The sequence below is a fragment of the Parasteatoda tepidariorum genome, chromosome 10 (assembly GCF_043381705.1).
Source record: "Parasteatoda tepidariorum isolate YZ-2023 chromosome 10, CAS_Ptep_4.0, whole genome shotgun sequence".
NCBI classification, from domain to species: domain Eukaryota; kingdom Metazoa; phylum Arthropoda; class Arachnida; order Araneae; family Theridiidae; genus Parasteatoda; species Parasteatoda tepidariorum.
Genome location: NC_092213.1, coordinates 8,151,025 through 8,176,459, shown reverse-complemented (window position 1 = coordinate 8,176,459; position 25,435 = coordinate 8,151,025). Strand labels below are relative to the sequence as shown.

The following is a 25,435-nucleotide window of genomic DNA, read 5'->3' as shown; positions in this document are numbered from 1 at the left end:
CAATTTCTATCTCTTAATTAAGAATAGAGAGCCACAATGGATCAGGGAATTCGCCTCCCAATAAGGTGACCCAGGTTAAAATCCCAGCCACTGACGGAAAATTTTCTCTCTAAGTTAGACGGATCAAGGGTTTAAATCATCTTGCCGTCGGGTTAGCTGTGGAAGATTTTCCTCCTCGTGCCACGCACAATCTGGTAAGTTCCACCAAAAAGTAATCCACGAAGTCTAGTTTGTCCCAATATTTGAACCACGAGTTTCCTCGTCTTCTGGGTTACGTTTAAAATTACAAAGCTACAAAATAGAACATTGATAGTCGTGCATTCGAAATTGCGTCAGCTGTTCAACGGCGTTTACATAATAAAATGGAGACAAAAAAATGGAAGAATACAAAGACATAAAATTCAAGTGTCATAAAAAATAATAACTTTTTTAAAAACTAAAATACAATGTTCAACGGCGTTTATATAATAAAATGGAGGGGAAAAAATGATAGAATACAAAGACATAAAATTCAAGTGTCAAAAAAAAAATAATAACTTTTTTAAAAACTAAAATACAGAAGGAAATTTCCTGTTAATCAAGCTAAAGTACAGAAATCCATCAAATTTTGATTTATTTCGTCCGTCCCTCCAATAGAAAGATATCCTAACAATTTAGAAACTCTTCTCTGGCATATTAGATTTCAATTTTCGACATGCTTCGTATGCAGAAGAGACAACTGACACACATTTAAGAAAACTAAAGTCTTTATTTTCCAAAATACAATAGAGGAAAAAAAGTAAAACATTAATAATATAAGCATTAACGTGCAACGTTCACTATTTATTTTAGTCAGGAGGAAGAAGAAAAGGAAGGGGAAAAAAAGGGTGGTTGAAATAAAACAGATAATCTTTCAATCGATGAGCGAATCCAGACGCAGGACCCGTTTAATATTTTCTTGGCATTGAGGAGCCAGCCAATGATTGACGAGGAGTCGACGTTCCACATCCATGTGGGATCTCAATTTATCCCAAATATTGGCGCGCACCAGAAGTTTCGTTGCCTCCATCACCTGCAAAAGAAAGATGCGAAGTCAGATCACATTGTTTACCTTTCTTTATTGGATTTCAACTGTGCAATCGTATATCATTTATGCTAATGGGGTGAGTTTTACTTTTAATTTACAATACTTTAAAGATGATAGCTATTTTTTTTTATTTGAAGGTTATATTGCAACACCAGAATTTCGTTGCCTTGTAACAAGCATCTCGCTAAGGAGGTGTAAAACAAAATCAGTATGAAAACATAACTGAGATTCTTCTGATAAGACTTTAAATTTTAGTGTTAGCTAAAACAGGAAACTATCTACTATGGGTTATTCCCTATTAGCTAAGGTTTTCAGGGGGCGATTTATTAAAATTGCACTCTGTAGATAACTAGGAATTTACACTTTAAGAATGATATAAACCAAGTTTAAAATATTACAGATTCACTGTAGCTGATCTACTGAGTGTAGAAAATAATTTAAATTTTAATTAAAGAATAATGCTACAAAAGAAACCCAGTATCTCTAGGACTTTCTTTTTTTTTATTACTTTGAACTAAAGATAGCAAAATAAAATGCATTTTAGATACTGAGTTAAAATGATGGTACAAAAGCATTCATCTAACTACCAAAATGTATCATAGACTAAAAATTTGATAAAACTTTTCGAGTTGTAAATCTATTCTCAGACGACTAAGTTTTTTTTTAACTAAGTGGTCGGATGTAGCAGCGCAAAAGTAGTATAACTAATGAAGTCTACTTTTTTTAAAGGGTGCGTAGCCAAATTTTTCAACAAAAAATAAGCACTTTTCAAGCACTCAAGAATATTTTTAAGCACTTTTAAGAAAATATAATAAGGCAGGGTTGCCAAGTTTTCGACAATTGATGGTTTTATCCGGATTTAACCGTCATGCTTAAAAAAAAAGGCATAGTTTTTGACAATTGTCAAAAATCGTAAAATTTTGAATCATAAAACGAATGGAGTTCTCATATGGTAAGGACCGTATGTAAGGACAATATGAAGTGTCTTTTCGCATAATGCGTGGCGAAAATCAATAAAGGGAAAATTAAATACTTTTTTAAAAACTACCAACGAAAAAAGCACCTTTAAGGGCTTTTAAAAACGAAAATAAGCACTTTTTAGAAACGCTTCGCACCCTGTTATCGTAGTTTGTAGTGCGATACGACAAAAACAGTAGTTTATAGAGATTCCTGGAAACTACTTTTAACGATAGTTTAGTAAAAAATGCGGCTTTATCGCAATTAATTTTTCGAATTAGATAGGCACAAATCTTTGTGGGTCCGTCTACGAATTAAATGAAAATGACCCTGTGGCTGCAGCTGAGCGTTGACAGGAATTACGTACTTAGAATACCGTATAACTTATATTTAAACCAGCCATTTCGAAAAATAGATAATTAATTATTTTGATCACACTTTCAAATGTGAATTACACTCCTGAAATATTGATGTTCTGTAAAAGGAAGGGAACATATTTCCGATGTACTTGATTTTTTAGAGGAACTGAAAGAGCATTAAACAATTAAAATTTCAAATTTCGCCTTTCTTAAATTAAATATTCGCTGTCGAGAAATGCATAAAAAGTTGAAGATTAAATGAACAAATTCGAAAATGCTATTTTGGATTTACAAACTGTACATATGAATAAATATAAGCCAATTTTGAACAAAGGAGTAAATTAAATTCTCCAGCAAAGTTCGCTTTCTTAAAGTAGTTACTACAATTCCAAAGTAGTTCGTAGTCACTACATTTTAAAATAAAAGTAGTTGTAGCATAAACTACAAAAATAATGTTTTTTCTGACCACTGTTGTAACTGTTGCAGTCAAATGTGCGGTCTACTCGCACATTTACCACACTAAAGAACCATCTCTAACCAGTGTCCATTTCTAAGGCCCTGTGGGGAAAATATTGTGTTTAGGTAAAGGAAGTTTCTAATGCAGGGGGGGGGGGAATTTAATATCAAAAGGTAGGCTACAGGATAACTTCCACACTACGTAATCCTCCTATAATTTGTTTGCCTTTTGATATTTTAAAGGGAAAAAATGAGCAGCATTTGAAAGTTTGTAGTTTTTACCTGTACTCACTTTTTTTTAAACATTCAATTTTAAAATACTTGTATATGTGCCATAAAGGATTTCTTTCACGGTATAGCATCCTCTTAAACTGGCGTTACTAGATAAAATTCAAAATATTTTATAAATTGTATTTACAAGTATCACAACGCTTTTATAAATTTCTAATTTCATTATTCTGTTTTTTATGCTCATTCCACAAAAACTAATTCAGAGTATAAACTCAATAGGATCACAAAGGGTTCAATAGAAACCCTACTAGAAAGTGCAACAGGCAAATAATATAATTCTGTGTCGTAGGCCACCTCTGAAAGAAATCTACCATTGTGTGGAGGTCCCAAAGAGGCTTGCAATGTCATCCACAAGAGGTTCTGGCTCACCCCCCTCACCCACAGACTCTGCAAGTGTTCTGACAGAACGGATTGCCCACCAGAATGGAGTGAAGACAAGAAGACAATAACCTTCAATGCAAGGGCTCAGCTGAAGGTATCACAATTTATTTTTTTAACTAAACAACCCTTTTCCCTGCCAGATATGAAATCTGAATTGAAATTCAAATAAATTCCTACCATAAGTATAAACATGAGAAGAAATCTGGATGTTCAGATCTCCCACTTTCTCATACATTTAGGAGAACCACTAAAATATTTCAAACAAAACATTTTCAAACCATGTTGTTTCAATTGTCTACTTGCCATCCCAACAAGCCTGCTTGGGGAACCAAGCAAATTTAAGACAAAGGGTGTGTTTCTTGTTTTTAGTAGCACCATCTGAAGCCAAAAAAAATGACTTCACACACACATCGCAACCCAATTTACAGGACTCATTCAATCATCCATTAAGACATTACGAAACATTAAGACAACATTTTAGATTTAAATTTGCTGCTTCTCAGTTAAGAATTAAATTGAAACCTCCCACTTAATCTGACAAAAATTCTAAAAATTATATTATTAAACATATTAAGGGTAAACATTTCGAAACAACCTGTGTATGCTACTTTTATGAAACCAAGTGTACAAAATAAAGAAAGTCATGATTAAAATTGATAACTAATTTTTATAGCATATAGGATGTTTGAAAATATATTTTATTTATACTTTTTTCCTTAAACACCATACTTCGGAATATTTACAAAAAGATATAATTACTCAATTTTAAAGTTAGTTATAAGTTTGCAGAATAATCAATCCAGTATTTTGTTTAAAAAAAATCAATTGTAAATTGAGTTTCCTTCATTAACTGTAGAAACCATTAGAAACATGCATATATATATAAATATAACAAACAGGTCTATTTTTAGCTTCACTTGCTTGAAACTTTACTCTACAAATAATTCAAACAATAAATTTAAAAAAACTACTTTTTTCTTTTAAATTAAAACTTGAAATAAAAACAAATGCACATTTAGTTTTCTAACACAATGTTATAACTTTCAGTAGGGATAACTAATATAAATATTCAATCAAAATTTTTGAAAAAAAATTATTTACTACACAAACTAATTTAATGAAATTTTCAAAAGCTTCACTTGAAAAGAAAAAAAAAAGAAAGCACTGCAGAAAATAACAAATTTAATAAGTTTCCTGTTTCTATTGTCTTTTTTGAAGTTCTGTACTGAAGTTGGAGAACTAAAACAATGTGAAGGAGAGACCACATTAGCAGCAGAAGTTGTCACCAATGGAACTATAACAATCCATTGTTTTTGTGGAAATGGTAATTTCTATAGAAGACTTTATGAAGACAAAACTGGGCAATATTTTGCATGCATTCCAGTAAGTATTCGGTAAAATTCTTTAAAAATTACTTTTCACTATTTTAAAATTAAAGTAGTTTGTCTAATGAAAGAACTTTTCTCATCATTGTTTTGAGTAATGCTCACCAATCTTTCCGTGTAGACCACCAAATTGAAATTATTTGATTTAGTAGATCAACACTTTTTTTTTTTAAAGAGGAGAGGAAAAGTTTGTCAACTGATAAGAGCAGGTTTTTAAATGTTGCGTTTTGAAATAAAATTGGTGTGTTACAGCATTTTTTTAAAAATTGTACTATTGAAGATTGCAAATCTTCACGAAAATAGGAAAGCATAAGCTATCACATCATTTAATGTTACTTGCATTATTAACTATTTTGAAATCTCAGATTTATATTAACCAATAAAGTTTCAAATTGTTCTAATATAAATTACTATTCTACTGCATTTTATTAAAAACTTTATCAAACTTTTATTGAAGTACCAATAATGTAAGTTCATATGCTAAAAGCTTAATTTACCTTCATACTCTCAATATAAACAATAGAACTGTTAATGTCCAAAATAGATTGTTCTTGGCTTCCACAAGTGAATAATATTGACAATCGCATAGTGACTTTGGTTAATGTCCAAAATATATAATAGGTCTAGTTAAGTGCCACTGCCCAATATTCATTCGCCTGGTTTACCCTACATCAATGTTTTTTTAAGGTTCAGTGCTACTGCCCGATATGCATTTAACCGATACTCCGAACACTGATGCTTCTCCTAATCTATCCCAAGCAGATATTAAAATTCACCAAATTAAGATTAATTAATGTTAAGATTCACCGGTGAAAGTCGACAGTCTTGATTTCGGTCATTCAGGGTAACAGAACTATAGATTTACATGTATTAACATAAAATAATGTGCATTAGAGATTTTGTTGTTGTTGTTTTTTTTTCGGAGAACTTATATCTATCAGAACTGATAACTCAGAAGAAAGAGAAAAAAAAAGGGAACCAAATGTAGAATTGCCAAATAATACCTTTTCCATTTAAAATAAAATGAACCAAGGATTGAAGGATTGAATTTAATAAAGAATTGAATTTAATTAAGTAGTTAGTGCTTTTATGAAATATATTTAAAAAGAATAATTTTTTGAATTGAATTATTTTCAGACTAAATACATTTTCGATAAAATTTATTAACATTCAAGTTTATTCTTCATTTAGATTAATTATTAAAATTAACATCCATACATTTTTTTTAAGAAAAATAAAGTTTTTTTCTCATTATTATTGATAAAATTCTACTAGAAATTATTTAAATTGTAAAAGCATGTTGTTTGGTTTTAAAATAACAGCTAACTTTGTACATAATTTTACATAAATTGCTGAATTCAAAATTTTTCTTGGACCCATTTATATCCTATTTATTTTTCACTTCATCATTTATGTTTTGTCCTAGATCATTTTTTAAAAAATAATCCTAAGTTAGCTTTACAAAGCATCTGAAAATGTTGAGAGAAAAAATACAAAACTCAAGCGAATTCAACAGTACAAATTTTATTTACACAAGTAAATGTAGAAAATCAGTCAAGGTGATGTGATGTCATTAATTCATCATTTTGCATGAATTATGAAAAATAAAAATGTTTTCAAAAAAGTAATATATTTTTTATTTATTCTAACAAAAAAAAAATTTTTACATTTCATAAGGAAATTTTTTTGTCAAAAACTTCATTTAAAAAACAAATTGGAAAGATATATTAATCAGAGAACATCATTCAATTCACAGGATCTTTTTTAAAGTTTGATTTCAGCCCTCAGGACTGAAGAGTTGCACCCATGAACATGCCACCATTGTAACATGTTAAAACTGGTTCAAAAAACCAAAGGAATAGGGATTGCAAAAAAGGAATCTTTAGTTTAAATACAAAAACGTAAAAGAAAAAAATGCATATTTAAACTCTAAGTACCATAGATACTCCGAGCATTTTAATCACAAAGCTTTTGTGAGTGACTTTAGAGGCAAATCATTAGACTATCCATCTCCCCTCCCCCCTAATACAAAAAATTTTAAGCAGAATTTTTTTTAAATTAAAATTTGCCACTTTAAAGTAATGTAAATTATGCCAAGCATTACAGGAGAGGGAACAAAAGAAGGAAATTTGAAAAATTACTTTTTTTTAAACTTAATTTTTTACTTTTTGAATTCTAATATTATGAAAATATGCCCCAGCCTGTAATGAATGAAATCCATTTAGTATGGTTATTCTTTTTATTGAATAAGTTTAATTCAGCATTACCACTTTTATTTACTAAATTTTAGTACAACAATAGTTTTTATTTCCAATGTTTAATTTTTTTTTTAACTTCATTACTAATTTTCCAAGTCTTATCCATGAAAAACAATGTTTTTCCTCTATGAAAATCAAGAAAAAATTTAAAATCGCACATTAAAATACTTCATAACTTTTGATATTGATGGTTTCTCTTTAAAATCAATCAAGTATTTTTTTTTCCTTAAAAAAATAATAAGTTTACTTAAATCATTATCTAAATAAACCTCTGATTGTAACCAAGACAGGTTTATTGCTAACTTTGATTTTCTTACAGCATAGAACATGCAAATCTGGTGACTTTTGTGGACATATAACAGCTGAATCTTATGAAACCTACCACACATGCACTTGCCCAACTAAACACCTCTGTATTTTAAGAGACAGACACTTGAATCCAGTAAAAGAATTTCTCTTTCAAGGACAAGCATACTCTGGATATTGTATCCCAAACAATTATGCAGAATAAAAGTTATTAAAATTACAAGGAGCACTTTAACTACATATTGTTTGAGGTCCTCGGCAGAATGAAAAAAAAAAACATTGATGCACATACTACATGACTAAATAAAAAAAATTTAGTACCAAATAAGTTGGTAATGCTGAAACATTTTGTGCTAACATGTAAAGCCTAACATGTAAGATAATATTGTAAAAATTTGTCAACTAAAAAAATATAAATTAGAGGCATTTTTTAGTATTTGAAAATGAGACCTCAACGCATATTTTATTAGCAGTCTGTGCATCAAAATTCTTTTGGTTTCTTTTTATTTGTATACTTTTTCACATGAAAATAAGTGCAGAATTTGTTTAGGGGCAAACTATGCCAACCAAACCTATCATACTAGATACTTACAAACAAAATTAACACATTCCTGTAAAATGAAGAGTATATGTTATCATTGGTTTTTCATACCATACAGCACAATGATGAACTAACTACAGTGTTACTTAAATAGAAGAATAAAATCCTCTGACTTCATCAGATATGTTTTTAAAAAATTCTAGTCTAATACAGCAGTATGAACTGGCAGTGTCGTGGTCAAACTATACAGTGAACCACTAAAAATTAATGTTTGTAATTTATACATTTATTGTATATTTTATGTCAATTAAAAAATATAACACTACAATACAGGGAAAAAAATTGCATTCAAGATAATAGAAATANCTTGTACATTAAGCTATTCTTTGTCAGATAACTTACAGTACTTGTTTGATATAAAGTAATTTTATAAGCCTAATGGCATTTTAGCATTTTGCTAAAACTTTTTTTCAGATTTTAGCTTTTTTGCTAATGAATTTTTAGACTCAGCTTAAACCCTGCTAGATACTCACTAACAAAATTATCACATTCCTGTAAAATGAAGAGTATAGCTCATCATCGGTTTTTTATACCATACAGCACAATGATGAACTAACTACAGTGTTGCTACTTAAATAGAAGAATAAAATTCTCTGACTTTATCAGATGTGTTTTTAAAAAATTCTAGTCTAATATAGCAGTATGTACTGGCAGTGTCGTGGTCAAAATATACAGTGAACCACTAAAAATTAATATTTGTAATTTATACATTTATTGTATATTTTATGGCAATTAAAAAATATAACACTACAATACAGGGAAAAAAATTGCATTAAAGATAATAGAAATACATTATATATAAAAAAGACAAAAATAGTTTCAAAAAAGAAATATTTCATTTTGTATTAATTCTGCAATTAGGGAATCAATAAAAGAAATTTCTGATGAAATACCCCTGTTCAATTTTGTATAATAGTTTAATTTAATTTTATACATTGCACCTGCATGATGGGAAAGATGCGAAAATGAACAAGAGTGAAATTCATAAAGAAAAAAAGGGTGTATTAAGTCTTTATGAAAATTAAAAGGTTAACTTTGTTGTGAATATAGTTGGCATTCCTGAAAATTTCTATGAGTTAATGACTTACTGGCAATGGTTGTGATATAACAGCCAGCACACGAGGCATAACTTCATTCATAAATCTGGATGGCCACAGTACTTCAGAAACGAGACCTTTTTGATGAGCCTGAGACGCTGTTAATCTCGATCCCTGCAGCAACATTTCACAACACTGAAAAATAATCACACAAATCTATTAAAACTGAGGAAATTCAAAAAACTTTTCCCATTAAATGAGTTTAATACCATCTATTACAAAGGGTAAAGAAATTTAAATTCTAAAAAAAAAACTTATCTTTTGGATTAAACTAAGATAAATTTATTGAAATCAGATTTCTTTTCTAAGAATTATTAACTAGATCACCATGGGTGTCACTCTAAAAAACATTTCAAAACTGAACTTATATTTTTGATCATTTAACACAATCAAGAGTTGTTTACTAGAATTTTCAGAAATTTATAGCTCACTGACTGCAAAATGTACCTTTCTATGATAAGGACTTATATATTAAATCAATTATCGAGCATTGTTTCTTCATATTTTATTAATTTATTTTTTACAGCAAACAAGATAAAAATAACAGCTAACCTTGATCCTCTTTTTACATCAATCATTGTATAATAAACCACTAATTTTTTCATGAAGCTATACTTAACTCAACTTATTTTTCATTTCCTCATTATTTATGTTTTGGCCTATCTCTATAATTTAAAAAATAAAAAATTTTAAAAAAAGATAATAATCTCAATTTAACTTTTGACAGCAAGTCAAAAGTTCGGAGAAAAAAAAAATTTTTAGATACAACAATAGTACAAATATCGTCAAAGCAAACAGGCATTGAAGTTCAATCTCATTCTTTCATTAATGATCTACATCATTACTTGATCATTTTGCAATATTTATGAAAATCAACAATGTTTACATTAAAATGTAATTTTCATTTAACAGAAAAAATTTGCTAAATTTAAGGAGAAACAGAAATTTTAATATTCAAAATAAAAAAAAAATAGACATTAATTTATGAAACTTAATCTACTGATTTTCTATAGACTATGTTCAGTCCCCAGGAATAAAGAGTAGCACCCATGTATAATGACACATTAAATGTTTTAAAGGTATTACATTTTTTAAAAAAAGCATAATTTATACAAATTCAAGTCTAAATTTAGATTATTATGTTATTATGAACTGTTTAAGACCAAGGTCTTTAATTGATTTGCTTATTTAAACCGATTCTGCATCAATTCATTAAAAGATTACAGAAATCACACACAAAAAAAGTCATAGGATATTCATTAATAACAATTTCCATCCTGAGCGATTTTGTCAAACAGTCAACCACAAATCTTCAGAATCACAGAGATGACAACTGCTCTAGACTCGACAATGCATTTTTTAAAAATAATAGAGAAGTGCTAACTAAATTTTGCAGATTTTTGGTTAATTTTGCGAACTTTTTAAAAAAAACTAAACATAGCCTAACTAAGTGGTATATCACATATACCTTTGAATTATTTAAAAGTAGTGGTGTGGCAGGGTTCATTCTAAGCGGGGTTTACGGGGCGGCCCGCCCCGTATGCCCTTTTGATATGAAATATCCGCCCTATTGCCCTTTACTCCTTTTATCCCGCCCTGATATAATTGAATGCGCCCTNCATGGGTGTCACTTTAAAAAACATTTCAAAACTGCACTTATATTTTTGATCAATTAACACAATCAAGAGTTGTTTACTAGAATTTTCAGAAATTTATAGCTCACTGACTGCAAAATGTACCTTTCTATGATAAGGACTTATATATTAAATCAATTATCGAGCATTGTTTCTTCATATTTTATTAATTTATTTTTTACAGCAAACAAGATAAAAATAACAGCTAACCTTGATCCTCTTTTTACATCAATCATTGTATAATAAACCACTAATTTTTTCATGAAGCTATACTTAACTCAACCTATTTTTCATTTCATCATTATTTATGTTTTGGCCTATCTCTCTATAATTCAAAAAATAAAAAATTTTAAAAATAGACATTAATTTATAAAACTTAATCTACTGATTTTCTATAGACTATTTTCAGTCCCCAGGAATAAAGAGTGGCACCCATGTATCACAACACATTAAATGTTTTAAAGGTATTACATTTTTTAAAAAAAGCATAATCTATACAAATTCAAGTCTAAATTTAGATGATTATGTTATTATAAACTGTTTAAGACCAAGGTCTTTAATTGATTTGCTTATTTAAACTGATTCTGCATCAATTCATTAAAAGATTACAGAAATCACACACACAAAAAATCATAGGATATTCATTAATAACAATTTCCATCCTGAGCGGTTTTGTCAAACAGTCAACCACAAATCTTCAGAATCACAGAGATGANTAGTGATAAAAGTAAACTTATATATAATTATTCATTTTAACTATGCAAAGAAGGTTAAGATATCTGCCCTTTTTATAAAATGCAATGTCCTTTTTTAAACTTGCTGCCCTTTTTTTTAAAAGTATAGTGCCCTTTTCAATTTTTAGCACCCTGCCCTTTTTTTAGTCTAGAATGAACCCTGGGTGTGGTAATGCCCTATTAATCAAATTTATCAAACCAAGAATCACATATTAAAAGGCTACCACTCAAAAATATTTATCTGCTTTTCCAGAGCGAATTGGCATATCTGGAATAAACAAATAGTACATTTTTCTGTTCTTTTAAGCTGTATAAGATACACGAATGAGAACTCCGTTCACGGAAAATTTGTTTATCATCGCAGAAATCCTTTTACTATTACTAAAAAAGAAAGAAGAAAAAATTGCCTATTCAAAGAAAGTTTATATTTTTCAAATTCCTGAGAAAAAATTTTCTTTCTGACTTTTCCTACCAATGCAAACGCTATTTAAAATTACAATCACATGATTTAAAATTACACATCTTAATTCCTATTCACACAACTTAAGATCATGCAACATGTTTCATATTTCCACAATTTTAGATCAATTAATATGTATCGGATTCATAAGATTTTAAAGCCACTATTATGATTCGTATTCAAGTTCAGTATAGTTTTTTTTTTTAATTTTACATCGAAATTCATATTTACACAATTGAAAAATCAAACAATGAGGTTTTGCATTGACACGATTTTAAAATCAAACACCGAGATTCGTATTCACGCAATTTATTAAATTAAATGTAGATATTTGTATTCACATAATTTAAACAAATAAATATAATCTCCCATTGATATTTTTATTTAAACGTTGATAACATTATGTGGACAAACGATTCCTACTTACACCTTTTTCTTGCTCAAATATCAGGTATTTTTTCAACTATTTTACTTTTATAAAGTGTTTTTGCACATAACTTTATAGATTTCTGTAATTGGCTTTTTAGTTTTTTAACCTAACTCATCCCTGTGGTATGAATAGTGTTTAGTTTTTATATACAAAGTTCTGTAAAAACTTTATATACAAAGTTCTGCATAAAGTTCCAAAATGAGATGGCGATGAAAAGGCGGAAACTAGTTAAAAGAGTTAATCAATGCATACAGAAATTTTTTTAATAGAAATGCTACGTTCATAAAAAATTTTATATAAGCCTGGCTTTACACAATCAAAATTATTTCTAAAATATTTCACCAAATATACACATTAATTTTAAAAAATGTTCATACCCGAGAATTTCCAATAATTTGAGGAAGTGTAAGAGTAAGTCCACCTTCAGGTACATATCCGATACTAAGGGAAGGAACGCAGAAAGTTGCTTTGTCACTGGCAAAGACAATATCACAATAGGTTAGAAGCGATACACCAAAGCCGACAGCTGCTCCATTCACTGCAGCTATAATGGGTTTTGTGAATGTGCTCAGAACAAGAACAAGTTCTCTGGAAAAAGAAGAAAAAAATACCATTTTCTATTGAACTTCATTAAAACATATACTACAATTTCAAATTATTATAAATTAGTAATTTTAGAAAAAAATTATGGAATAGAAATTAAAGAATCATTGAATACAATTAATTACTAACAAGTTTGTCAACAATTAGATTCTATAAATGAAATCCAACTTTAATATCTTAAAGTCTTTTGAGGAGCACATTGTTAAATATAATACTCAATTCTGAAAACTAGCAAACAAATTTTTAATACCTAAACCTACAAATATATAGATTAATTTATGATTTTTGTTTCATTATATGATTTATGGCAGCGCTATAGATATGACATATTGATTTGAAGACATAATGAAAAAATCTCAAAAAGCATAAAAAGTAGTTATTAGTAAAACACAAAATAAACATTTGATTCCGTAGCTTAATACAAAACGGCTCCATAAGCTGATGATTGATTGAATAAATGGGTTGATTCATAAAGTATAACAGCGTAAAATTTGATATGTATTTTGATACGTCTATTTTGATATGTATTTTAAACAGATGTAGCCTAATACTCTGGGCACAAGCATATAATTTCAATTTAGAATACATTACAGCTTATAACATTTTTTTTTTTTAGTTTTAAGTACAATATTTCAATTATATACTCAATCAAAAATGCCAGTATACTTTTTTACAAACTACAAGCCTGGAATGTTGGGGAACAATGAGGCACGACAGTCTAAAGATTCGACTTCTTGTGTTCTGCAGACAAGTTATGAACAAGAAATTTAATATTTCTTATTTCATTTACAGTTTCGATGTACTCGATAATTTTATTACGGTTTAAAACTCATTTATATTCTGAGAATGACTTTATTTTATAAATTATAAAATTTCAAATACAGTTTTAACCTAAATGATTTGTCAAATTCCATAAAGACTGGTTGATTACTAATATAAAATGCACAAAGATGGGTGATGCATGTAAAGATATGAACACTCTCCAAATACACCATATAAACTACAGATATAAATGTTCGATGCGTGCACCCTCAGTCATCCGGGACAAATACAAACTAGTCTTACATTCAATAACATGTTTCTATCAATGCTTGTCACATCAGCAAGGATGAATCTCTGCTAAGTTCTTAGCAATAGAGGTGCAGAAACTTAGTAAAGCAAAAAGATAGCGTATCTTTAATGAGAAAAACAATACTGGAACAAATCTGTTACAAGCATTATAAATAGGGTTCGTTCACACCAGCAATGAACATTTAATGGTCAATTAGAATCACCTAGATTTTTATTTAGTGGTCCAAAAACTTAATATGGTAGACAAATTTGAGGGGGAAAAACTGAATTTCTTATTGATTTATGGTTGAATTACATAGTTACACGGGAGTTTACAGTGTAATTTTAATTCCATTAAAGCAACCCGTTTCAAACTTTTCCAACTCCAGGAACTTGATAACTGGCATCACATAAAGAGTTTTAAATCAGAGTTGGCAAGGTTTAGGACAGAATGGATTAATCCACGGTTAAAAAAACAGGGTTTAAACTGTCCTATTCAAAACCCCTTTGTCTGAAACAGTTCAGAACCTTTTTACTCAAATTATGCCACAATTTTAAAAATAATATAGGTAAAAATAAAAGTTTAATTTTTGAACAAGAAACAGACAAGTTTATTAAAAAAGTTTATTATTACTTTTATTTTTGAATTTATTTATCCTTATGCAAAAACATGATTTATCAGTATTAAAAACATATTTATTCATATTTAATTGATAAGTTGTTCATTTTCGTTGTTCAATGAATTACAGAGCTTCAAAAGTTATAAATCTTTTCCTTTAATAAGTTAAAGCAAATTGTATAAAAAGTATCAAATATTTATTAATATATGTAATTATTATATGTACAATGGTTATACATATAGAATTTTTACCTTCTCTCAATGTTTAAGATTTTGGACACTTTAAGGCAGTTTTAGTCATATTTTGTCACGATTTTGAAAATTCCAAACATATTTCAAAGCGACAAATTTGTCATCTATGCGTATCATTTTAGAGATGTTTGTAGAACAATTGGCAACAATTACTATTGGCAACAATACTAGCGAGAACCTTAATTAATAGAAACATGCTACAGAACACATGAATAAAACTGCATATTTGGATGCATCCTAGATAACCAAGGATACAAACACTGAAAATTCTTAGTATGTAGTACAGACAGGGTTTGAAAAAACCCGGGGATTTTTGAAAAAACCCAACCTGCCTGGGTTTTATTGAAAAAACCCGGGGAAAATTGGGTTTTATTTGAAAAAACCCGGGGAAAATTGGGTTTNTTTTCCTTTAATAAGTTAAAGCAAATTGTATAAAAAGTATCAAATATTTATTAATATATGTAATTATTATATGTACAATGGTTACACATATAAAAATTTTACCTTTGCTCAATGTTTAAGGTTTTGGACACTTTAAGGCAGTTTTAGTCACTTTTTGTCACGATTTTGAAAATTCCAAACATATAATATTTCAAAGCGACAAATTTGTCATCTATGCGTATCAATTTAGAGATGTTTGTAGAACAATTGGCAACAATTGTCGCCATACTAGCGAGAACCTTAATTAATAGAAACATGCTACAGAACACATAAATAAAAGTGCATATTTGGATGCATCCTAGATAACCAAGGATACAAACACTGAAAATTCTTAGTATGTAGTACAGACCAAAAACCTGGCAAGTGATTATATCTTGACTTAAATCATCCATTATGTAAGTCATATACATGCAAACACTGGCTCTTCATAAGAGGGCACTTAGCCCAGAAGAAACATATTCCTTCCAAGACAATCGAAGGAACTAGACAAAGTGGATGAAATGACTAATACAAGTGCTTAGAAATAAGTGCTATTGGAATAGATTAAATTTAAATAATTAAACTTGATAGCAATCAAAAACTTTTTTTTAAAAAAGGGGTCTCTTTCATTCTTTTTTTGACTTGGATTGGAAGAATAGATTCCAAGCTGATTTTACTCCCACAATGAAGAAATTGCCATCCCTTATTAGAAATTTTTAATGCATACAATGAAATATCACTAAGAATATTGAGTAACAAATAACCAATAAATTCAATCAAATAATTTTTACCACAGATCTGACAAGAACTTATTTCTTATTATGTAAACAAACAGATATCTAATAAAATGACAACAGAAAATAAAACTTATTACCTAATAACAGAAGCCATTTCTTCACAAGTCTGTTTTTTGTTGGGCCCTATAAGCTGAGAGAGATCAATACCAGTGCAGAAATAAGAGCCACTACTGTTCAAGAGAACTGCTTTACACTTTAAATCTTTCTTTGCTAACAGAAATGCATCCCGCAATTCTTTAATAGCCTGCAGAGAAATAAATATACTCACAACTTGAACTACAATCGAATGACACACTTAAAATGTAGTACCTAGAAATAAGTGATGGTGCTAAACACCAACAGTTAAAAACAAAACAAAAAATCAGCTTACTTCAATGGACAAAGAATTCTTCTTTACACCATTGGGAACTAAAATAACTTGCATATAGTTCTGGTGTTTCTTTACGACTATTTCTTTATAGCGCAGAGAACCTCCTATTTGTCGAGCACTGGATCTGAGTGCTTCTTCGTCAGGTTTCCTCTTTTTGGACACTTTATCTTCCAAAGTTGGATTCATGTAAGAATCACAAAATTCCTGAAGAACAGTTGCAATGTAATTGGGTTCCCTCTTTTCCATGGCTGAAATATAAAAAAAATTATAACATTATTAATAAAATCATTACTTCAACAGCAAAACCTTACAACAAAAAATTCCCCACTTCTTTTTGTTTTCCCATATGTAGTCTTGGTTTAAAGGTCACATCACAAATGCTATTCCTAAAATGTCAATAATTCACGTTTGTATGTTAAAACTAGCAAATTTTCATGCTCATTGCTCAAATTCTACAGACATTTAAAAATATTGAAGTTATTAGAAGAATGACAATAACTCCTGATGAAGAAAATGAGGTTTCATTAGAGTTAAGGGAAAGTGTCTCAAACAAACAGCACATTTGGCATGCTTCAATTGATGAAAATGTTAAAATTTCTGATATTATCAGTGTAAGAAATGGTTGCAGGAGCTGAAAAAGTGCAAAATAGAAGGTGAAATGGAACCATAACAATTGCAAAAGGCATCAAAGCCTTTGGGACATGGAGGAACTTTCACACAAAAATAAATAGCTATCTTGTTGTCAAATATGTATTATTTGTGCTGAGGAAAAAAGAGCGCATTCCAACCAAAATGTTAGCTTCTTTTTTCTTTTTTGCATTGTAAATATTTTTGCATTACATGCATAATTCTTTTATACTTATTGCAACACATAAATTGTGAATATTATTTCTTTCTTGCTTTGGACCCATTTTGAATTTTAATTACTTTTCATACATTTTGAATATTTCATGTTGATTCACATTTGTTGAATACCTGTATTTGTCGTTTGCTAAGATTCTGCAGAATGACATTCTACTATATTAGGTGTATTGGTTGGAGATTGTATCCAATGTTATAAATTGGTTTCAGACATGTGTTCAAAAATAAAACCAGCTATTTATTGACTACAACTGCTACAGCAGGGCATTACATTCTTTTTCAATTTAATCTAAAATTTATGAAAGGCCCCACAAAAATAAATGGAACTCCAATCCATGATTCCCAAAATTTGAGATTGTTCCATCAAAGATGAAAGACAAATAAGCACGATGGAAATTTCATCTTAAGTGTTTGGAGGAACTATTATCATAGATGCAGAGTAAAAGAAATTTTTGGGGTAGAGAAACACATTTTTTTAAAATTTATTTACTTTAAGCTTTACGGTAAACTTTTCATAAAAATATAATATAGATATATAATATGAATATTTAGATAATTAGATCCACAATAAATTTTATTTATAATTTAATCATGCCATTGTTAGATATGTGATATCTTTAAAATCTAAAGCTTTCAATGTGAGTAATAATCTGCCAATTTTTGATTATTATTTAACTCACCTAAAAACATTGTATCTTGACATTATCTCATAAATGCATTTGTTCTACCAGGTTTCTAATAAATCACGCAAGTTTCTCACACAATTCTTATAAAATATGAACTTCTTAAGCAATTCTTTAATAATTACATCCCTAGCTAACAAATTATTTCAGCCAAAATTACAACTCTTCATAATAACTTCAATAACTTAGAATCAAAAACATAAACGAACATCATCATTAGTGCAATAGCCCAGGAAGGGCCCTGGTCTTCTTGAGGATTCTCTACCATCCTGGCCTGTTCTTAGCAACAGTTCTCCAGTATTTACAGTTCAGTATGAGGAAGTCCTTATCCACAGAATCAGACGGTCGATTCCCAATTTGCCTAGTCATAAAAAAAAAATTATCTCGCCGTACATTCATCTGGTGTGACCACATTAGATGACCGTCCCATTTCATCCTTCTAATTTCGATATATTTGGTGTCATTTTCTTTATAAAGGTGGTAACATTCATTGATAGATCTCCTTTTCCATAGTCCGTTAATTTGAACACCATCAAAATACTTTGAAGCACTTTTCTTCTGAATGCACCCAATGCATATTCACCTTTAAAAGTCATGGTACACAATTCTGAAGCATATGTAGGTGCAGATAACCACAAACCAACAAAAACATTTGATATCCAAACAACTTTTACAATAGAGAATTTCACTTTCAAAACATAGTAATGTCCATAATAATATTTTTGGTGCAAACAAAAAATTTAATCTTAAAACCAAAATTTCATAAACTAATCTTCACGGAAAACGTAGAAATACGAAGCATCAATAACACCAAGAATTAAGTCAATCATCTTTTTCATATTTTTTTTCCTCTGCACAATTACAAATCTGTCATTATATCATCTTTTTCATCTACACAATTACAAATCTGCCAAATTTATCACATCATTAAATATAAACAATTTTCAATGCAAATATCAATCTTGCCATAACATCATTATACCAAATATAATGATAAAAATAAATATTATGTTAGAGATAATATCTTTACTATGAAGGAGTTACTGCTAATTATTACAAATAGGAAAATTAAAAAATTAGATAAACACACTTTAGAAAAAAAACATGGATTTTTTTACTGAAATTTGACACCATTTCCATTAGCAGAGTGACTAGAAAGAGACAGAAACTTAACCTAACAGTCATCCTAGTAGCAAAATTTACTATCATCTTAATTCACATTTATTTGCGACCATTATTTATGCGATTATTTGCGACACATTTATTTAGTCAGACAGTTACTATATTAAGATAAAAAATTTTGTTCAGAATTCGTTACATTAATTAAAATATTTACACACTTTTAAATTAAAAGAATTATTAAAACTTTAAAAATTGTAATAAGTACCTATACAGTTTTTAAACAGGCAATTAAAGTTTTCAAAAATTAAGCATATATTTATTTTTTTAAATTTTTCAAGCTGTTTAAATTCATTTTTAAAATTTTCGGTTCTTTAAAGAGTAGTAATTTAGAATTTTTGAAAGTTACTTTTCTTTCATTATATATTTGCAGATTGACAAACAAATTTTGTAACGGACCTGAAACGAAAAGTATTAATAACTTTAAGAATTAAAAATAATTTTTAAATTTCTCCTCTAAGTAATATTTTAGGTTTGTTTTTTTTCTAAAAAATCTGAAATGAAAAATAATTTTCAGTTGCTGTGATTTTTTTTTTTTTTAAATCTGAGATTAAAAATAATTTTTAGCACTTCACTGCTGAGCTGTAGAATTTCTGCTAAGAACAGTCATGAATAAATTTTACATACTTACACTAATTATAAAAATATTTTGTTCTTTACTATAAAAACGATAATTCATGAGAAACTAGAGCTTTAAAAAATAAAATTAGGATAAATAATTTGAACAATAAAATTTTAGTGTGCAGAAACAGAAGGTCTAATCTGAAAAGTGGTCTAACTTAGCTTGCTTAGAGATGCAGAACATTAAAGTTTTTCTTAGCTTGTCTGATCTTTGATATCTTCACAAAGTAATAAGTTGGAGGCATACAAGCTTTATAACAAAGTTCGTGATTTTTTTTAAAAAATAAAAATCTGATTTTTGTTATTTAAATCTGATTTTTTTTAATCAAATTAGATTTTTTTTTATTCTAATACACTGTAAGAACTTTGATTTATGATTAAAAAACTTAATAAATGTTTATTCAAAATTAAATTAATATTAAAACTATATTATAGCAATATTTTAGAAGCTCTAACTACCAAAACAATTTTTCATAATAATACATAGCTTTGAATGCATAGCAACCATTTTGAAACAAATACATGATTGAAATTTAAAGACTAGATGAAATAAAGAATGTAAACCCTATTTTTGGCACATTAGGGTAATTTCTTTTTAAGATGACCTCAAGCTTTGAAAATATACATTTTCCACCAATTACCATTACCATTTAATTCCATGCTTTTTCAATCAAAAGGTAGAATTTTAATTAACATTACGGTTTTGTGTGAAAAAAAATTCATGTTTATTAATTACTATCTACAGCTATGCAAATCTATATTAAGACAGCTAATCTGTACTTTCGATCTCAAGAATCAAAAGATTTTTAAAAATGTAATTTCAAACGTGTTGGATTTTAAAACACACCAAGAACGAAATTAATTTCATTAACTAAAATTAATTAATGCGACAATTTATTTAAAATAAATTTTAAAACTAAGAAAAGAAATTAATAAAAGTATCAATAACTTAAAAAACTGTTTTTTAACTTTTAAATTAATATAGAGCTCATTCTAGGCAGGGTAAACAGGGTGCAGCACCCTGCTGCCCTATTAGTCAAAAGAATCCACCCTGTTGCCCTGATGTAATAGACTCATACCCTTTTTGCCCTTTCTTTCCTCAACCTTTCTTTATTTTCCCCCAAGCTCTAGAATGGATTTCTTAAACATTTGTTGTTTTCAATTCGTTTTATTTAGTTTGTCGTTGCTGTCAATACATAGATTTATATGGGAAAAATAGCCATCACACCCCTTTGTTGCACTTGTCATTGAAAGTTTGCAGTTACTTAAATCATAATTATTATTAATCATTTTAATTATTAAATCATAACTACAAACACTTAAAAACATACATTTATTAATATATGCATGCATTTTAAATAAATTACTACGCTAATTAGCTCATTAACTTGATATATATGTGAATTTATTAATAAAAGTTAGTAATTAATATGATTGCTTTGCTACTTTTAGTAAAGTAAAAAAAAAAAAAACTTCTTTTTATAATCTACAATGTTTTTTAATAGAACGTGTAAAGCCCATATGAAGAAATTATTGCCTTTTTAGAATAATAATGCCCCTTTTTTAAACTTTTGCACCCTGCCCTTTTTTCTGCCTAGAATGAGCTCTGAATAAATCATTCGATTTAAATGAACAAACCCTGCTTTAAAATAGATAACCTAAATGAGTACAATGAAAGAGAAGCTAACTTAAATTTTTATAAATAAGTGGAGTCAGAACACTGTACAACAGAGACTTTTAATTTCAAAAATAACATGTCTTACCTTTGCGAAGTGCTTGATTGAAGTACTGTTTCCGATAATCATCATAATACTCTGTATTTCGTAAACTAGAGGGCTCCAATGGTTCAATGTGCACACGGCACTGCGGCCCTTTCTGAACCGTCGAATACACATGATCCTTTTTCTTGTACTTTTGAAGCATTCCGAAACGCTTGGAAAAGAGGTTCGTCTGCTGATTTGGTTTTTCGAGACTATCCTCCTTGGTGGGCATCACATCACACATGATGCACGGATCACTTGAACTACACTCATTGTGATGTACACCACTACTAGATGCTTTAGATATTTCAACCTTTGGTTTTGAGAGAGTTAACATTTTATCTTTAGCAAGTATAGAAGGCTTTATTTTAACATCACCATTTGATTTAGGAGTTTCTGCTTTTGCCTTCACTTTCAGTTTTTCACAATCATTATCGAGATCCTGTTTTTTGAGCTTGGTCTCTTCAACTTTTTCACTCGGACTTTTTTTAATTTTAAGTTCAGCAGCCTTTATTTTGGTGCCAGCTTTTGGTGCTTTTGTTATTTTGCTACCTTTTTGAGACAGTTTAGCTACATTTGCTTGAGCTTTTTTATTCAATTTAGGTGCGGACAACTTATTAGCACTAAATTTATTATATTTATTATATTTAATTTTAGGAGCTAACTTAACTAATTTTTTATTAGTTTTAACATTAACTAGCTTGCGATTTCTCAAGCCAGCTTTAATTTCAGGGATTTTTTTCACACCAGAAACAGCAGCAGGCTTATGGGGAATTTCTTTAAGATTTTTACCGGTCCCAGTCACTCTGCACTTGCTTCGATCTGAATGTCTTATGTATTCCGGATTCCGAAGCAGATTCTTGAAACTAGTGGATTGTGTCCAAGAAATTTCTTCTAAATTCTGATACAAGCATTTTAATTCACTTCGCTTTTTCAACGTTTTAACATCCATTAACTTTACTTCTTGTATAAGCGAAGGTTTTACGTTGGCAGTCGAAGAAGCCACTTGTTTTCCGACCGAGACACGATTATTGTTTTTCTGAGAGGCTTCTTCGGCACTACTCGTGGAATTTAACCACTTTGTAGAAGTCAACACGTCAGGAAACATATTAGGATTATTTGGCATGTAAGGAGCAGTGTCGGCTTCGTTGACAATCAGTTCATTACTTGCAGCCATATAGCAAGATTTGGTAACTTGAAGGTGATTCGGCTCAGATTTCTTCTTAGACAATTCAGTCTTTCTCTTATTGTCTGAACCTGGTTCTTTTTTAATAGATCTCCTCATGATACCGTTCATTGATTGCGAATTTAAGGCATTTGGGTTAACGACTTTAATCTCGACAACTTCAATATCAGAGTCTGAAGAAGCTTCACTGTCGAGGCATACGATCTTTTCTCTTGGTCTAGTACGGTAAGAGACTGGGTTAGATTTATCTTTTGGGGCAATATCTGCTTTGAGAATCTTCCTAGGAACACCAGTTTGAAATTTTCCACCCAATCCTCGCTTTTTTTTAACATTTGCAGTGGACTGCGAAGAATCAGAGGAAAATGATGGAATTTCAGGAATAACTGAAAATTTAAATGGCTCATTTGAAGGCGTCAAACTAGGAGGAAAACTGAGAGGATTTCTTTTGGAGTAGGTTTTTTGAGAGAGTTCAAGGTTTTTATCTAAAGGCATTGTAGTGGAAAACACAGAATCATCACCATTTTCAACAACTATTCGGACATCTTCATCTACACTAAAGATTGAGCAAGAAGACTGAGGGTTAGACACTGTAGCATTTTTCTGCCCCATGATGAAAGTAGGCAATATCTGAAAAATATAAGAAATTAAAAATACGCCAGTTATAAAAATTTTTAACAGATTTTAAAAAATTAAATGCAAGAATATTAAAGATGACAAAGCTGTATACTCTAGAATTATTTTTAATTCGTAAATTAACAGAGCTCACTCCAGGCAGGGTAAACAGGGCGCAGCACCCTGTTGCCCTTTTAATCAAAATAATCCACCCTGTTGCCCCTGAAGTAAATTAGTGCCCTGATGTAATAGACTCCATACCCTTTCCTTCCTCAACCATTCTTTATTTTTTCCCCCAAACTCTACAGTGGATTTCTTAAACTTTTGTTATTTTCAACTCTTTTTATTTAGTTTGTCATTGCTGTCAATACATAGATTTATATGGGAAAGGAAAGATAGCAATGAAACCCCCTTGTTGCACTTGTCTTTGAAAGTTTGCAGTTACTTCAATTATCATTGAATCATAATTATTATTAATCATTTTAATTATTAAATCATAACTACAGANATCTAAGAAAGGCCAAGGCCCCCACTGGGATGTCTCGCCATTAAGGAAAGATTACATAAATTTTCAGAAAAGTTCAAAACTTTATAAGAAATTTATCTTACAAAAACATTGTTTCAATTAAACTAATAGAAAAATGCAAATTAAACTATATATTTTTTTTTATTTACAGAAGATATTTAATCAAAAAAAAGTTTTAAAATTAAAAACTGGTCAAAAAATTTATCAATATTCAAAATATCAGATTTATTGAAAAGTGTGGTAATGCTTTTCATCTTGAAATCATTGTCATGGATGATGATTGTTACATAGAGAAAAAATTGAAAATAAAATATTATATAACATAATTAAATTCATTCAACTAGGCACTCAAATATGAGATGTTAACATGCTGCTATTTAAATGAAGGGAGAAGGATTTAACCCTAGATTTTGGATTTAAACCATTTTTAAACAGCATATGTACCTCATTAGCATGAGTTCATCAATCTCTTACGCTAATTAAGGCTATATAAATTTTCCAATCTAATTGAAAAATATTATTTTATTCTCCGGCAGAAATCTTTTATATGATTTTACGTTTGCTGTAAGTTCTGTTTATATAGAGTCAGATAAAAAGTAATTCTCTTATAGCTACTATTAAACTTGCTAACTACAACATAACAAATAAAACAGCATAGTATTTAATATAGTATTTAAAATCAACATTTCAGATTTTAAAAATAAACACTATTTAAAAATATGAAGTGTTATGAATAATTTTTATTCTGTTATAAACAAAAATTACATGCATAAATATATTATTATGATTGTCAACTTCTCTTAATGACTTTATCATTAAAGTATATGCACGTGCCCATCAAATAAAAAAACTTCATAATTAATTAAAATACTGAAAAATGACGGCATAAGAATAAAAAAATTTAAATCAAATAAATTTAATGATTATTATAACCATTATATAATGATCAATATATTACGCTAAGTACAATAACCTTAAGCAAATCACTACGCAATAGATTTCTCACCTTTTTCTTCATGTATTTAGAGTATTTATTAGAATTCATTTCAATAAATAATAATAAATTATAATAAAATAATTGATTGCCAAGTTTCTAAAATTGATTATCAATAAGAAACACACAACATCAACGTCATTTGTTGAGAATCTTGTCAAAAGGACATTGTCAGGAGAGAAAATCCATGGAACAAAACATTACAACCAGTAATAATAAACCTAAACTAAAATATAGCAGATGTTGTTACGGCAATAGATAATCGAAAAAACTATATGCCGGTATTCCTAAAAGAGTAATTAAAATCATATTTCATTTATATTTCACATCCGATCTACACAATTAAAAATTTCGTATAGCTGCCAAGTTTAGGTTTAGGCGCGCAATCGTTGCCATTCTCAAAGAACTAAAACTTATTCTTAACAAAAGATCTAAATAAAATTAACAGAATCACAGATGGCGCTAACATCAAAAACGGTATTCCAAA

General features: G+C 29.1%; 1 protein-coding gene across 1 annotated transcript; it reads right to left on the bottom strand.

Moving 5' to 3' along the window:
- Positions 1-728: 728 nt before the first annotated feature.
- LOC107437541 (uncharacterized) lies at positions 729-25,343 on the bottom strand. Its single transcript, XM_016049594.3, has 7 exons — positions 24,961-25,343; positions 21,634-23,443; positions 16,527-16,774; positions 16,234-16,400; positions 12,793-13,003; positions 9,149-9,292; positions 729-1,051 (listed from the first exon to the last, which is right to left on the bottom strand). Exons 1-7 carry the CDS (start codon positions 24,997-24,999, stop codon positions 893-895), a joined length of 2,778 nt encoding a protein of 925 aa, XP_015905080.2. The 5' UTR covers positions 25,000-25,343; the 3' UTR covers positions 729-892.
- Positions 25,344-25,435: the final 92 nt, after the last annotated feature.